The 16,158-nt window shown below is 36.8% G+C and overlaps 4 protein-coding genes and 1 long non-coding RNA gene across 6 annotated transcripts in view; 3 read left to right on the top strand and 2 right to left on the bottom strand.

The window, feature by feature from the left end:
* LOC110781775 (uncharacterized) overlaps positions 1-548 on the top strand; it is a 31,948-nt gene extending 31,400 nt beyond the window's left edge. The window contains exon 35 of the mRNA XM_021985827.2: positions 51-548. Coding sequence (XP_021841519.2) covers positions 51-215 — 165 coding nt within the window. The 3' untranslated portion in view covers positions 216-548. The remainder of the gene's footprint in view (positions 1-50) is intronic.
* On the top strand, positions 62-6,405 carry LOC110781776 (subtilisin-like protease SBT2.5). 2 transcript variants are annotated; one of them, XM_021985828.2, is made up of 9 exons: positions 62-1,401; positions 1,523-1,673; positions 1,861-2,273; positions 2,463-2,558; positions 2,729-2,798; positions 2,965-3,247; positions 3,355-3,683; positions 4,363-4,630; positions 5,548-6,405. In XM_021985828.2, the coding sequence occupies exons 1-9, from the start codon at positions 1,226-1,228 to the stop codon at positions 6,234-6,236; spliced, it is 2,475 nt and encodes an 824-aa protein (XP_021841520.2). In that variant the 5' UTR covers positions 62-1,225; the 3' UTR covers positions 6,237-6,405. The 2 variants fall into 2 exon arrangements, with proteins under 2 accessions (XP_021841520.2, XP_056687614.1); XM_056831636.1 differs by having other exon boundaries at positions 693-1,401; positions 2,965-3,232.
* Positions 6,406-6,496: 91 nt separating this feature from the next.
* LOC130462751 (CASP-like protein 1F2) lies at positions 6,497-8,471 on the bottom strand. The gene is made up of 3 exons (XM_056831637.1): positions 8,167-8,471; positions 7,515-7,641; positions 6,497-6,960 (listed from the first exon to the last, which is right to left on the bottom strand). The coding sequence occupies exons 1-3, from the start codon at positions 8,370-8,372 to the stop codon at positions 6,745-6,747; spliced, it is 549 nt and encodes a 182-aa protein (XP_056687615.1). The 5' UTR covers positions 8,373-8,471; the 3' UTR covers positions 6,497-6,744.
* Positions 8,472-9,315: 844 nt separating this feature from the next.
* Positions 9,316-11,783, bottom strand: LOC110781777 (light-harvesting complex-like protein 3 isotype 2, chloroplastic). Its single transcript, XM_021985830.2, has 3 exons — positions 11,169-11,783; positions 10,052-10,189; positions 9,316-9,755 (listed from the first exon to the last, which is right to left on the bottom strand). Exons 1-3 carry the CDS (start codon positions 11,596-11,598, stop codon positions 9,514-9,516), a joined length of 810 nt encoding a protein of 269 aa, XP_021841522.1. The 5' UTR covers positions 11,599-11,783; the 3' UTR covers positions 9,316-9,513.
* Positions 11,784-13,925: 2,142 nt separating this feature from the next.
* Positions 13,926-15,732, top strand: LOC110781482 (uncharacterized). The gene is made up of 3 exons (XR_002531721.2): positions 13,926-14,047; positions 14,680-14,721; positions 15,374-15,732. It is a non-coding gene; the product is annotated as an uncharacterized lncRNA (long non-coding RNA).
* The last annotated feature ends 426 nt before the right edge of the window (positions 15,733-16,158 follow it).

Raw genomic sequence — 16,158 nt, 5'->3', positions numbered from 1 at the left:
TGAAATGATGTATATTTTTGCTGAAGATATAAGGGTTATTATCCTTTCAGGTTCTTGTTCTTGGCCGTGAAAAAGAGGGTATACCTGCAGATATTATTCACTTATTGGATGCTTGCATTGAGATCCCACAATTAGGGGTTGTTCGATCTCTCAATGTTCATGTTAGTGGCGCAATTGCCATCTGGGAATATACTCGTCAACAGAGATCAAAATAAATCTCTCACTTCGCATCTAACCAAAATCAATTTCAAGATTGGATATTCATCTCCATGTTGTTTGTTTTTATGTCTTGTGTCCTCATTAATGCTTCAAATATAGATGATGTCTTTGTGAGAATGTCTTAGCAAGGTTATATCCCTCCAGGCCACCCCTTGGTTGGTTTTCTTTCTGTTTGTTCTAACTATAGAGAGGGCAAAAAGTATTAAAATCCGCTCTAATGTCATGTGACATTCTTAGTATTCAGGTCAGATGATATAAGTCATATGCCCCTATTTCTTTTTATGAATTCTCATGTTATCTTTTCATTCATACTGAATGGTTTTCTTTGACGTCCCAATGTCCCATTGTAATTGGTCATTAGCACTCAGATTGTTGCTTCTTGTATGGAATGTGTTTGAAGATGCTTTAATGCATGCTTTTCTTAATTTGTAAAGAAGGGCACCTGAGTTCAGCTGTTTGGCAAAGATTAGCTCCTCATTATTTACGGGGTTCACTTTTGTGTACCACAAGTCCACAATTTGTCACAATTTCAGGCAGGAGGGTAGCAGTTAAGAAATGAGGAAGGTGTTGATGGGATTTTTCAAGTATATTACAGTAGCTGTTTTACAGTCCTTTGAGATAGGCTGCATTAGCTTCCATTTGCCTCTCTTCATGAAAAATCTCGCTCATGGATGTCTAGAAGAGTGCAGGCAGCTACCCGGAACATACATTCACACATATGGTTAGAGTTGCGGAAGGGGGAAGAGAGAAGGTGGGTGAGGAATGAGGAATGCATGGATGTTTGCTTATACATGTAACTACTTGCATCAGGAATAAATGACTTAGTTGCAGGCAAGCATGTGAATCCCTGCTTACCTAATTGATCAAGGCATTATATCCACCTGACCCAACTATAAAATACTGGTGCTGTGATTTCTCTATAGTGGATTTCACTCAATTCTTACTTTCGGTGAATGTGCTTTCTCTTTGAACTTTGACAAAAAGTTCCATCTTTTTAGCATCCATTATGCTCTATTATCTGCAATTACTTGTTGATCTTAAAATGCAATGTAGTCTAGCTGTATTCTTTCTAATTAGTTTCAGTCACATGTTGAATCACTTCAATGTGCATGCCGAAGTCTTCATGGTTCTCGTGGAGGGTGAGTCCTTTGTCTCAAAGAATAGTTACCGGGGAAGCTCCAGGTAACAATAAACTTAAGATTTTTAAATTTTGTGTCATTTCCCCTCACGACATGCTGTAAAGACCTTTCTTCATTCTCTTAGTTTTTCTGGTTTGTGTTTTTTCGTATGAAACTCTTCGCAGGAATTACAACGACATTAAAGTACACAAAGAAATGATAGATAGACAGCATGATGTTTTATTGGAGACCCTGTTGGATTCAGGCTCATACACCAAGCTCTACAGTTACAGTCATTTGCTCAATGGATTTGCCATCCATGTCACATCCAAAAAGGTAACTTCATTTAGGGAAAATGTTTTGATTTCTTTGGTTAATAGTCTTAATCCGAATGGGGATTATAATTACAGACACTATGCTCAAGTAATATTGCCTTAATTATTCCTTTTTGCGCCTTTATCCGTCTATTGTTCTGTAAGTTATCAATTATTTGCTGAACTAACAACTGGTATTATACTTGTAGGCTGTTGAGTCTCTTCGCAATGCAACCGGAATTAGGGCTATTCATGAAGATATGAAGATGGAAAAGCTGACTACTCATACACCTGATTATCTGGGAATTCCTACTGGTGTTTGGCCATCTTTAGGTGGTGCAAGGAGTTCTGGTGAAGGCATGGTGATAGGCATGATTGACACTGGAATTAATCCTAACCACCCGAGTTTTTCCAACCTACTATCCTTGAGAACTCAGGGTTCCATGGATGATTATAGTACCAGATTTAAAGGGAAATGTGCATCTGGTGATAGATTCCCTCCTGCTGCATGCAACGGCAAGATAGTCGGGGCGCAGTATTTTGCTCGTGCTGCCATTGCCGCTGGTGATTTTAATGCTACCCGTGATTATGCTTCCCCATATGATGCTGATGGTCATGGAAGGCAAGTCACATTACATGAACATGCCAGTATCTTTTGAGCTTGAGTGGTAATTTATCATTAATTTGGGCCTTAAATCATCATAAAATTGTATTATAACAAGTGCCTTAATGACAATTGGTGACATACTTATAATTTACTCTGTAATCCATCTAAATCTATTTCTGTTATTTTGGGGACTATGTCTGATAGCCATACGGCATCAACAGCTGCCGGTAACTTCGAAACACCAGTTATTGTCAATGGCTTCAATTATGGGAATGCAAGTGGCATGGCTCCTGGAGCTAGGTGAGTCATTCAAACATGATTAAGAACTTACTCACTCATCCGTGTACTAGTTACCAAAAGAATAAATTTTATTAAAATTGAGGAATTTTCTTGTGGGGGAGACTGTATTTTAGGATTTACTGCTTTAGTTGTTGGTATTTGCTAATGCATTATTATCCTATTTTGATTAGCATTGCTGTCTACAAGGCTCTTTATACATTTGGAGGCTATATGTCTGATGTTGTGGCTGCTGTTGATCAGGTTTGTCACGAAATGGATTCAGTCCCCCCCCCCCCCCCCCCCCCCCCCCCACCCCTCCTTTGTCTAAACATAAGATGGGATGAAAAGAGATATAAGTGAATTCTGGAATATTTTAATCTAAACTTTGATGCCAGTTATATTTAGCTGATCTTTGCTTCCTCTCCAGGCCGTGGAAGACGGAGTTGATATACTAAGCCTCTCTGTTGGGCCATCTAGTGTTCCACCTGGGCCTTCTGCATTCCTTAATGTTTTAGAAATGGAGCTATTATTTGCTACAAAAGCTGGTGTTGTGGTAATTCAAGCTGCTGGTAATGGTGGTCCTTCTTCTAGTTCAATCCTTTCTTTTAGCCCATGGATCACGACTGTTGCTGCCTCCATCATTGATCGCAAGTACAACAACACCATCGTGTTGGGCAATGGACACAGCTTATCTGGCATGGGCCTTGCACGTAAATAAGACTCGCGAATTCATGTCATCTACTATTTATTTTCTTGTGGTTTTAGCTAGAATACATTTTGTGATTATAAATTTTTGAGAACCTCTTATACTTTACAGCTCCAACGCCAGGAGAAGCTCTTTATCCCATAGCTTCAGCAGCTGATGTCAGTCGGCACAATGCTAGCATTGGTCTCCTTGAAAGCTGTCAAACTCCCGATGCCTTTATCCCATCTCTGGTTCGAGGGAAACTTATCATCTGCACATATACCTTTGATTTTGAATTTGACTCCGCAAGCATAATTAGGGTTGCTGAAACAATCCGCAGTGCCGGGGCTGCTGGATTTATAATGACAATGGACCCTGATGTGGGTTCTGAGGAAATCAAAGGAACCACTGTTACCCTAGGAGTGCCTGGAATTGTCCTAAACAACTTGCAAGCTTCCACGGTATGGTTTACTGTTACGGGTGAAAATTTGCAGTAGGCATCAGATTTTTTTCTTATATCCTTTTCACTTCACTGATTTGTGAAATGAACCTGCTTAGTGAAATGTTTATTGCAGGCTTGGAGCTACTTTACATGTGTTATGATTCACCCTTTATTCAGCTGTTTGTTACATTATTGTTGTTGTCATGAATTCTTCACTTCGATCTTTTGTTTTGCATTTGACCTCAGGACAAATTGATCTATTTTTTACACATTTCCCGCAATTGGTAGAAGGTACACCCGGTTGCATGTAGAACTACATGTAACCAGTTCGTTTTATACTTTTAAAACCTCGAAAAGCACATAATTACAAATTAAAAGCATTTTTACAGTTTTAAAGTACATTGTTACAGATGAAAAGAAAAAAAATTCAAGTGAAAGAAGTGGAAGATATATAAGTATGTGCTTTTAAATAATTAATGTGCTTTTAAATCGTGAAAATATGCTTTTAAATAGGTAAAATGTGCTTTTAAACCGTAAAAAAAATGTGTTTTTTTAACTCGGTTGCATGTAGAACTACATACAACCGGGTGCACCTTCTAATTTGTGCATTTCCCGATAGAGAGATTCTATGACTTGGTAAACTGTGCAACCTAGTCTTCATGTATGTGAATCTTTCTGTTTTCAATTTTTTTCTGCAGGCTGTTTGGCAGTACTATAACTCAAGGACGTTTAGAGGTAGAACAGGAAGAGTGCTTGCTTTCGGTGCAACAGCCAGGATTTTGGATGGTAGGCAGGCAATATACTCTGGCCAACCACCAGTTGTTGCATCCTACTCTTCAAGAGGGCCTGATGTGAACAATGCACTTCTACAAACAGCAGATGTCCTTAAGCCAACTGTCATGGCTCCAGGTTCTTCTATCTGGGCTGCCTGGAGTCCAGACAGTGAGGGAGATCATTATGTTAAAGGTACGCCGTACTTACCAAGGACTTTGTAGCCTAGTCTATCAACTTTATATTGTTATGTATGAAAATACCACCCCTGTTTGTTTGCTGTTCATAATGGAACTTTGGTGTAAAGGTTTTATGTGATTTACTCGACATAATATATGTCCCGCTGGAGTTAGATCGGTCTATATGATTAAAAGATGAGGTTATGAGGGATTGATTTAAATGCTACAAGATGGAAATGAGGGTAGGTCGGCAATAATCGGGATTTATTAAGATACTCTTTAAGCTTTGTTTGGTACAACATTAGTAAAGGAAGGGAAGGGAAAATAAGGGAAGAAAAAGAAAAGAAGAGAAAGAAAACTTAATTTATTTTCCGTTGGTTTGATGGAAGGAAGTGAGGGAAACAGAAAGGAAAATCATTTTACAGTTTTTAATTTTCTCTTTCCTTTCGAATTCCCCCACTTTTGGGAGGAAAGGAAAGGAAAGGAAAGATTTATTAATGATGTTTTCCTTCCATTTCCCATCAAATCCAATTTAATTTTTGGAACCAAACATGGGAACCCATATTTTTCTTTCCTTTCTCTTCTTTTCCTTCCAATTCCTTTCTACCAAACAAAGCAAGGATGTTGTATGTTTGTTGACAATAAATAAACAAAATACTTCATTAGTATCGAAAATCTTAGATACAGACTTTGATGTTGAGTTTATTTATTTGCATGTCCAAACTATTAGAGTTACCTTGTAGTATTTGAAAGATGATACCTGGAGAGTTTGTGGATAATTTTTTTATTTTTTTGACAAATAGGTCTGTGGGTATTTTAATATCATCATTGATGCATGACATGATCTTGCCTCATCAAAAGAACTTAGTACTTTCTGCAATCCATAAAAAATCCCTAAAAACTGTCTAATGTGTGGCTGTTTCATATAACTAGGTCAAAACTTTGCACTTGTATCGGGTACAAGCATGGCAACTCCTCACGTAGCCGGTGTTGCTGCATTAATCAAGCACAGACACCCTAACTGGAAACCTTCTGCTATAGTCTCAGCAATGATGACAACAACAGATATATCAGACAGAGCTGGCAATCCCATTATGGCACAAAGAACCAACCAGATATCACCAGCAAGCCCGTTCGATTATGGAGCTGGATCCATCAACCCGACCCGGGCCGTTGACCCGGGACTCGTTTTCATTTCCAAATTCAAGCATTATGTACAGTTTCTCTGTGCTGTACCAGGGGTTGATGATGAGTCCGTAAGGCGGGCCGTCGGGGTTGGGTGCCCGACTAAAAAAGGCGGTTGGTGTTCGGATCTGAATTCCCCAACTATAACAATCTCGAATTTAGTTGGTTCGAGGAAAGTAGTTAGGGTTGTAACTAATGTAGGTGAAGAACCTGAGACTTACAGTGTTACTGTAAGGCCACCAATGGGTGTGAGAGTGAAGGTTTCACCAAAAAGTTTTACTGTTAGTCATAATGCTACTAAGCAGCTGAAACTTGTGCTTGAAGCAACAGATTCAACCAATAATTACAGCTTTGGTGAGCTTTTACTACGAGGAAATAAGGGACATCTTGCTAGGGTTCCTATAACAGTCCTTGTAAGTAGTGTACTAGGTAACTAGGGTTTTTAAATTCTTCGTCGATGGTGATCAATGCGTTAAGCATACGTGTTTTTATTAAATCGTAGAGAATTAGAATAAGAAAACTAGAGTTCGATTGGTCGAAAAGTGTTTAAATTTTTAGCTGATCATTGATTAAACTACTAGAGATGATTGTAGTTTTGGTGCTCAATTCTGTATCTTAAATTTCTTGTATACACATTTCCGATTATATACTCATGGACTCTGGTATATGGGTATAATAATCAACTAATTAATCAATGTTTCAAAAAAAATTTCTCTTTCCATTAAAATTAAAAATATAATTTGAATTAACAATGTTACAACTGAAACCGAACTTAATTAACAATGTGACAACTAAAACCGAACTTAACTAACAACGTGACAATTGAATCCGAACTTAATTAATAATGCGACAACTGAATCCGAACTTAATTAACAAGTTGACAACCTATGTCGAACTTAATTAACAACGTGACAACTGAATCCGCACTTTGTACGCACTTGGGTACTATGCCTTGCGTAGCTTGTAAGAAGTCATGACGGTCAAAGCCAAGAGGCAAAGGAAAGTAGCATATGAAAATCCAACAGAAACACCCATTCTGAAGCAGAACTTCCCCACTCGATCGCAAATCTTGAACCATGCACTTTGTGGTTGTCCGTACATCCCAACATACCCAATTGATGTTGCTGCTCCACAGGCAGATATCATCAACATCGTCAAAATCTGTCCTCCCAAAAAAAACAAAAAAAAACAAATTGTGAGTAAAATTTTATAAAAAGTAATTAGTGAGTAGAACTTAATAAAATAAAAACGGTAATTAGTAAGATATCGACAATATCTTTTTCTTTGAACTACAACCCTAATAAAGATACACTAAGGTACACTAAGTCTCCGTTCTATTAGACTTATTTTCTAAACTTATAAAAGAACTTATTTTTACTGAAGTTATATTATCTAAACTTATTGGCCTAATGTTACTTTGATACAACCTCATGTGTCCATTTTTACGGGATCAAAGATGTTGCGTACACCGGATTAACTAAAGACTAGAAAAAGTTGACCTAAATAGGAAAAGTTAACCCGATAGCTTGACATGTACCTGATTAGTAGAATTGAAATATTGATTCGAAACCTAAACTCTACCCGAAATCAAATTTTTCAATATCTACTCAAATATTAATTTTAATACTTTTTCAACTAATTATTGATTAAAATCTAAATATGTTATCATGCTCTTGGTAGAAAGGTAAATAATTTAAAGAAAACGATGATATTACCAAATCGTGCAAGAACAAACAATACAGGTGAGTCGAATTGGATGGTTTCCGATACACAAAATAAATAGACACGAGCATTGAGAACAAAGCTAGAACACCAACAATAATGTCCGCGGCCATGAGGAACCTATTTTCAAAGAAAATAACCATTAATTAGCACAACCATATAATAATCATAACCATAACCATAATAATAATAATGCAAGGTGTAAGTCGTGTATCTAATTAAATACTTTTATATAATATACTGTCTCCGTCAGATTTAATTGTCACCATACTAGTTCTATTCAGGTCAGTAACGTGAATAACTTTCAATAGATGTCTAGTTGTTACGCTTGCAATCTCATAACCATAACCATAACCATAACCATAATCATAATAATGCAAGGTGTGACTAAATACTTTTACATAATATACTCTCTTTGTCCGTTTTAATTATCACCATACTAGTTTTATTCATGTTATCTCTCAACGTCACGTGCAAAACAAAATTATTAAATTTTAGTGTTTTAACAATAATAACGACGATAAACCCTAGGAAAAAAATAACACATGCACAATATTTTAGCAAAGAATTGTAATTTAATATATTTCCATGGCTATTTCTTCTAATTTGACCTAGACAATATGTTATAAGAATTTGAGTACTTACTTGAAAGCAGAAGAGTCATAATAATGCGCTCCAAACTTGACCCCAAAAAACGAAAGTGTAACACCACTAGTAGCCATCACAGCAACCGCTACTACTGTAAAAACAATAATCAAAATCCGCAACACAAATTGGGCGATTACGAACCCACGTGAAACAGATTTCTGCACTGCTACTTCCGAGTTGGGTTGTTGCTCAACTTTGTCCATGTTTTTGTTGCTGGTTTTTTGTGTTTTTTTTCTTCTCGTTGTTTAAAAACGTATGGATGTTTAAACAAAATTTATCTGGTAAACGAAAATACAGATATCATGACTGTCAAACTTATGTGTGTATTTATACAAAGAGTGTGACACAAGACCGCTTAGAATTAGGAACATAATAACAAACTCCGATTCTAATTAACGTACGATTTACCAAAAAAAACATATCCTAATCCTACACAAACTCTGCCAATTGCCATAAAACATATCTTACCTGGCAAACTGATCCCATTTTGTAACCAGATTTTGATCCAAAACAACAACTTGAAATCAACATGTAACTCAGATTGATGTGACCAAAAATTGAAACCGAATCGGAATAGATTTGGCCCGAAATGACCCAATATTCGAATTGACCCGGGCCGAAGTAACCTGAACCATATTCAACCGACATCGAACTAACCCGAATCGAAAATAATTGTTATATTTTGAATCTACCCGAATCATCCGAACCGAAGACCCGAAACCAATCTGAACCGAAGAACAACTAAAATTTATTAATAAAAAATAAATAAATTTTTTAACTTTTAATATTAGTATTACCTATAAAACATGTTAATATGAGACCTCATACCGTAAAGCACTAAACTCATTACCGTATGCGCTTAACCCTTAATTAATTTGTAAGAAATATTGTTACATGATACTAATAATTGAATATTTTAATTTATAAATGACGACTAAATCTAAAGCGAAATAATCTGATCAAAACCTAAAAGCCGAAAATAACTAATCGAAATTGAAAAAAACTTGATCTAACCGGATAAAAAAATCCGATCACTCGAAAAAATCCGATCCGATGTTGGTTTGATCCAATATGTTTACATTATCTTTTTCTATTTTGTTTGGGTGGTTCAATGTTCAAAACCAGATTGAAATATTGTACTGGCAATTGGTAAACCATACTGTCATTTCCTCTTGCAGTTACAAACTTACAATTAAGTGAATGCTCCTAAATACAACACGAAACGATAGCACGAAACGATATTACTCAGTAATAAAGTGCCAAGTCTTTTGTGGCTACAATATTTGATGAAGCCTACCCTTAACATACAAACAAAACCATATTCAGATTCAAAATCCTGATAAACTAATCTTTCTTGGTGCTCTCATCTTGCCATGTTGCTTGCCATTGCTTGTCATACAAGGTCGTCTCTTCTAGAAGCTTCTTTAAGTTATCTAGATCTTCGTTCTTACGAATGAACAACACACCAACAACAGCAACAAATAACAATGTTTTACAGAAGAAGTTACCCATTTGATCCACAAGTCCTACACCGGTCAAGCTATCGACGAAATAAGCCATGAAGAAACCGATCATAGCAGCACGCCCTGCAAACCCAAACGAAAAAATGTCACCAAAAAGGGAAAGAAATAAATCAAATGTAATTGAACAATACTTCCTACATTATTGATTTTGGCACACAAAAGTGCCCCTTAACAACAACCAACCATCACCAGAAGAGTGAGGGTAAATATGACAATTCACAATACAGAACTTTCTCATGATAGAATTGTGTCAAGTAAAAAGGAAATTCCCTAAAATGAAATTGTGTCATGTACATAAGAACAGAACAGAGAAAGTATATATCAGGCATGATTTGTGTGGATCAAGAGTGGAGACAAACCATTAAGAAGCTCAGCTTCAGGAAGGTGGAATCTTTTAACCCATGCCCACCATGGAATTATCGAGGTATCAAAAACAACAAGTTCATCATTAGTTGATGATTCCGGGGTGGTTTGGAGCCGCTTCCTCCTCCTCGCCTCTGCAAAACATTAACCAACAACACAGTTGATTTGCAAATAATGTCAAGATTGAGAAGATAATTGATTTTTTATTTGATGCGACAGGAAAACCGAGTTTCACAAATCACACGGCACAATCTTTCTATTTGAGAGGATATCAACACTTGCCAGTATAGCACAAAAGAAACATCTTACAGAAAGATGACAGAACACCATTGAATCCACAATAGAAATCACAAAATGCACACTGCAAAAATCAAATACTAGCTCACAATCAGCAAAAAGGCCATCTTCAACCAAGCATTTGTTACCAAGGATGTAATCACAACACACAAAACCTTCTATCACCAAGCGCGGATTTGGAAAGCCAAATAGAAGAAGACAACACTTTCGATAAACTCGTTATCTCCTAAGCATTTCTCTTCTGTAACAACGAATGATCACGAAAACAATGCATGAATAGCAAAGGTAACAGATACATTTATCTTCATGAGTTCATTCTCAGATTAACACTTGTAGCTAAATTTCCATCATCAATTCAAACATCACCTATATCTAAATATCAAGTAACCAAATCTTCTCATCCCTAAAAGCAAGTTCACCAGCTGATAAGCAACCATTGTATTGCTATTGCAGTAATAAGACATAACAATAAAGACATCCATCTACACATGCAAACCGAGCACAATAGCATATCACAAGATGCAGTAATTTGGTTCCATTTCTCAACTCCATTGATGAAAGATTACATTTCATTCAAATGTGCATACTACAAGTCTACAAACAGTATCAAATTCCACCTAAAACCCCCCTTAAAATTCCAATCAAGAGATTAACAAATACATTAAGCTACTGTACTAATAATGCCTTCAAAATCAGCAAACAGAATTCAATGCCAGATACAAAGTCAAGGATAAAATTACCCAAAAAAACAGCTCAAAACTAGAGCAAACTAACAAAAACTGAAATTAGGGATTAACAAAAATAAAGAAAAATTACCAGCATCAATAACAGCATCCCAATCAGTAGTAATTCCATCTTTACCCAGAAACTGCTTCAAATCCCAAGTCCCTTTAACCCATCTGGGGTCCGAAAATTTCTTCACAACCTCTTCATTAGCAGCTTTAACGGGTGTAACATCCTCCTCATTTTTCACCGATTTAGGGGTTGAAGCTGAATCTGCAGAATCAGACCCAGTTCCTTTTTCCTGAGATGGGGTTTCTAGAACCTTCTCCTCAGTAACAACAGCAGTAACCCCAGCTCCATTGTCAGAAGCTGAAACTCTAAGTGGGGAAATTGAGAGGTGGGTATTTCTGGGAAGAGGGAGAAGATAAGGCTTGTGGGTAAGGTTGTGGTGGGGTTTGGAAGAAGGAAGAGGAGAGAGAGTAGGGGTTGAAGATGAGGATAAAGAGAGTAAAGCCATTTTCATTATTTGTGATGATTTTGAGGGGGAAGAAGAAGATGATGAGAGTTGGAGTGTTGTAGTGTGAAGATGCTCTCAAAGTAGTATGGGTTCATTCATGGCTGAGCATGGTGGTGATGAACTGATGGGTAAGAGAGAGAAAGACACACAGTTTTGGGTTTTAGGGGGGCTCACCTTCAATCTTTTGTTTAAGTTGTTTGTTTTTTGCTCAATTTTTGTAGCTTGTGGCTTGATGTAGGGATGGAAATATCCAGTGGATGATCCATTAATCCGATCACCCGCTATAATTAAATGGGTGAAAATTCGAATTAAATGGATGAAAAGCGGGTGATGGGTGAAGCGGGTGATGGATGCGGGTCGGATGCGGGTGATGTTTTTTTATCCATCACCCGATCCATCACCCGTTTATCACCCATTTATTTTAATTATATTATTTATACTAATATTTAAACATAAAATGTGTTGATAAATCCATTATTTATTAAAGTTAGTGCTTATTTTATTTTATTTTTGGTTATAAGTTATGCGTGATAAGAAATAATTATATGTTTCGAAAATAAATGTAGGTATATAACCTTTTACTTTTGGTTAATTATTATGCATATTTTTAGATGGTGAATTTTTAATAGTTAATAATTTCCACCCGAATATCACCCGATCCACCCGGTTCATCCGCGGGTGATGGATGGACGGAATAAGGGTGATGAGTAGAGCGGGTGACGGATGGACCGGGTGGAGCGGATGGAAGCGGGTGATGGATGCGGGTGATGCTTCACCCGATCCAAATCCCACCCATTTCCATCCCTAGCTGGATGTGATCAAAATTCGGGTCAGGGTCGGGTTTTAATACAAAAATTAAGTCCAAATACTTAAATGTGATGCGTGTTTTGTGGGCCAAAACGAGATTTTTCGGATTCAGCTCGAGTTTTGGTCTAAAAATGCATATTTTATGGTGCCTAAACCCGCACTTTTTCAGGTCGGGTTGGATCGTGCCACCGAGTCGGGTTATAGTTGATCAAGTCTACTTGTGGCTCATTTTTGCTTATAATCTACAGATTAAACCTGATCAAAAGTCGGGCCGGCTTAACTTGCAACTAAAAGTTTTAGCCCACTCTCTCTGGACGGGCTAAAATTTGGGTCAGTTTTTTGTACCTAAACCCGATGTTTTGGGTTAAAATAGCGGGTCTCTTGAACCCAATCAATTTTATAAATAAAAGTTCAGTTTTGAGTTGTCCAAAACTCCAAATACCGTGCCAGACAAATTAAGTTAGACCGGAATCAAAGTTGATATCTCCATTGAGTTATTTTTAATGTTTGAGGTTAGCATTAGAAGATGGAGATTTGGTGATGATCATCTCAGTTATAAGATTTGTGATTCTTTGGTCGAATTAGGCCCTATGCCTAACTCTTTGGGGCCAATTTGACTTCATAAACCTCTTGAGTTGGCATAACTGTGCTCTAAACTTACAGATTTCTTTTGTAGTAGCCCAAATAGCCGAAAAATAAGTGTATCAAAAATCCATTTCCTGTCAAAACAAGCACGAGATTGAAGTACTCAAAGGAGCACATTAGTAGCAAGATTGACTCTTAAAAGCCCAAATGCGCTTAATAATGATGAAGTAAAAAACTCTATATAAAATAGATATACTTTCTCCGTTCCGGAAATAGTGCACCATTTGTTTTTTACACTATTCACACTATGACTTTGGCCACCTTTTGTGATTTGTACGTAAGGAAATTTTAGTCACGTGGGGTCATGTTAAATTCATATCGATGTATATTTTCTAAATATTACTCCGTAATTTTTTTTACTTGCACACGATTTGATATATTAAGAGTCAAAGTAATGGTTAGAGGAGTAAAAGTCAACCATGATGCGATATTTCCGGAACAGAGGAAGTATTAGACATGATCATCTATAGCCTGGTCCGAAAAATACAGGTTTGGGCAACCTCAAATATGCATTTTAAACCAAAATCCGAACCCGGTCCGAAAAGGCCCAAAAAAACCTATTTCGGCTCGAAAAGCCAGAACCAAATTATCACATACGAAGTACAATTAACTCAAATGGTGAGCTTTTCCTTTTTCCCTAGCATAGTCTAGGGTTCAATTCCTACCCCAAGCATTTGTTTGGGACTTAAGGGGGGAGGGGGTTGGGAGGTGGTAAGTCTTGTAATGGGCCTCTGGATAAAAATTATAAGGAGTATACTTCAAGAAGTTAGGTCCAATTTTAGTATTAAAAAAAAAAAAAAAAAAAGGTTATATCGGAGTATGAGTTTGATCTAAACTTCTTCAAGTTGGATCCAGTCCAATTGAATTGGGCTTTGGACTTTCCCAGCCCAATCAAACAGTTACACCACCCGAACCCGAACTCCCTTCTGCAATGCATCAGACTCAACAGACTTGAATTTCACTTTCTCGTTTCTCATCTTGCTCGATCTCTACCTTCTGTCATGTAAGCCCTCTCCCAATTTTATATGTTAATTTCTGGAATTCACTTGTTGAATTGCTCCTGATAGTTGCTATATTTTTTTATTATTATTGTTTTTGTACTTTGAATATGTTAAGTTATGGATTTTTTCCTTGTTGAATTTCTCCTGAAAGTTGGTATTTTTTTCTATTATTTTATACTTCTATGTAAGTTCTGGACTTTTCCTTGTTGAAGTGCTCCTGAAAATTGCTAGCTTTTTTTTATTTATAATTATATGTTAATTTCTGGAATTTTGCTTATTGAATTGCTCCTAAAATTGCTAGCTTTAATAAATAAATAAATTATAGTCTGTTAATTTCTGGAACTTTGCTTGTTGAATTGCTCCTGAAAGTTGCTAACTTTTCTTTTTCCCCAATCTGGGTTCGCTATTACTTCATATTTGCTGAATATGGTTGATTTTGCACCAGAATTTGCCCTTTCCCCTCTTTTTTTTTTTAGGAAAAAATTCGCCATCGATCTCTTGCTTCCATTATGGTATTAACAAACTATTAACTGGCACTAAGTGATCACTGATATTTGTAGAAAATCGATTAAATAAAATTGCGCAATTAGCTGACATATTTCCTTTTTTGTTTTCTTGATCTTATTTATGATAGCAAGCAAACAGATCGATGTGGCCTGCATTAAAAGCCTGCAAGGTAGCGGTGTTATTTTGATTTCTCAGCTTTCTCTAGTGGAATTTGTAGACCCGATCAATATGAACCTGACCCGAAATTTGGCGGGTTTGGACAGAATGTTTTAGCCCAATTTTCGGGCCCGACCCGGGAAAAAAATTTACGGGCTCTTGGGCAACGTAAAAACTATACTTTTAGTGATAACTTTGGCTCGGTCCAAAAAATCCGACATTTTATGCCCAAAATAACAGTGTCGGGCACAAAAACTGGCTTGGATTTTGGCCCGGCCCGCCTTTTGATCAGGTCTTGGAATTTGCTACAAACTAGTACGTTCTAAAGTGAGGTTTACCTTATGGTAGACCTGGTCAAATGACGGGCTTGGCCGAGTTCGGTTATAAAAATCAGCCCGTTATGTCAGGCCGGGCCAAAATTCAGGCCAAAAAATTGTGCCCAAACCTGCTATTCGGGCCTAAAATACCGGGCTTTTGGGTAATGGTCGGGGCGGGCAAAATTTATAATCAAAAGGTGTAGTTTTATGTTTCTCAAACCCGCCCAAAAAATTTAAATTTTCGGGCCGGGACGGAAAATTCTGCCCAGATCCGTAAAATTTTGGGCCGGGGCTGGCCGGGCTCATCTTGATCATGTACACCTTATGGTAACATGTCAATAATTTCAGGTCTGTAACAGCGACCATGAAGTGAATGATCGTCTGAGTCAGTTGTCTGATGATATCTTGTTGTTAATTTTATCTTCCTTTACAATGAAAGAAGCTGCAAGAACTAGTATTCTTTCTCACAGATGGAAAGACCTATGGCGATGCTTCTTGCTTACATACCTTAGTATTTGAACATACAAGAACTTGGCTCAAAAAGGTCAGTTTTTATAAGTAGGGTTTTATAGATTACGCGTAACTAGTTAATTAGTGGCCCCGGATGTGTTGTATATAGTTCGAGTTTTTTTTAGTTGTTTCAAATTCACTTGTAAATTTCTTTGTATACGCAGTTTGACAATAATATGAATTACATTACTTATGCAGTTTAAGAGTAAAATTGGTTAACTAACAAGTAACAACTGGTAAACTAACTTTTGAGTAATTTGGCATTGTTTGTGTACTTTATTTATTTCTGTACCTACTTTACTTATGACTTGTAAGAATTTTCTTAAGTTACAATTGTGTATTGAGTTGTATTGAATTACAAATACATTTTGAAGGAAAAAACCACATTTGATTAGCTAAAAGAAAAGGAAATGTATTTTTTTTCCTATTCTTTTCAATGTTAATTTGATGGTTTCATGGTTGGAGCATGGAAGCATGGTGATGAACTGATGGGTAAGAGAGAGAAAGACAACACAGTTTTGGGTTATAAGGGGAGGCTCACCTTCAATCTTTTGTTTAAGTTGTTTGTTTTTATTACTTGCTCAATTTTTCTACCTTGTGTCTCATTTTTGTTTTGCTCGGGT

The sequence above is a fragment of the Spinacia oleracea genome, chromosome 6 (assembly GCF_020520425.1).
Source record: "Spinacia oleracea cultivar Varoflay chromosome 6, BTI_SOV_V1, whole genome shotgun sequence".
In the NCBI taxonomy this organism is placed as follows: Eukaryota; Viridiplantae; Streptophyta; class Magnoliopsida; order Caryophyllales; family Amaranthaceae; genus Spinacia; species Spinacia oleracea.
The sequence above is the reverse complement of the archived record's forward strand: the minus strand, read 5'-3'. Positions and strand labels throughout refer to the sequence as shown.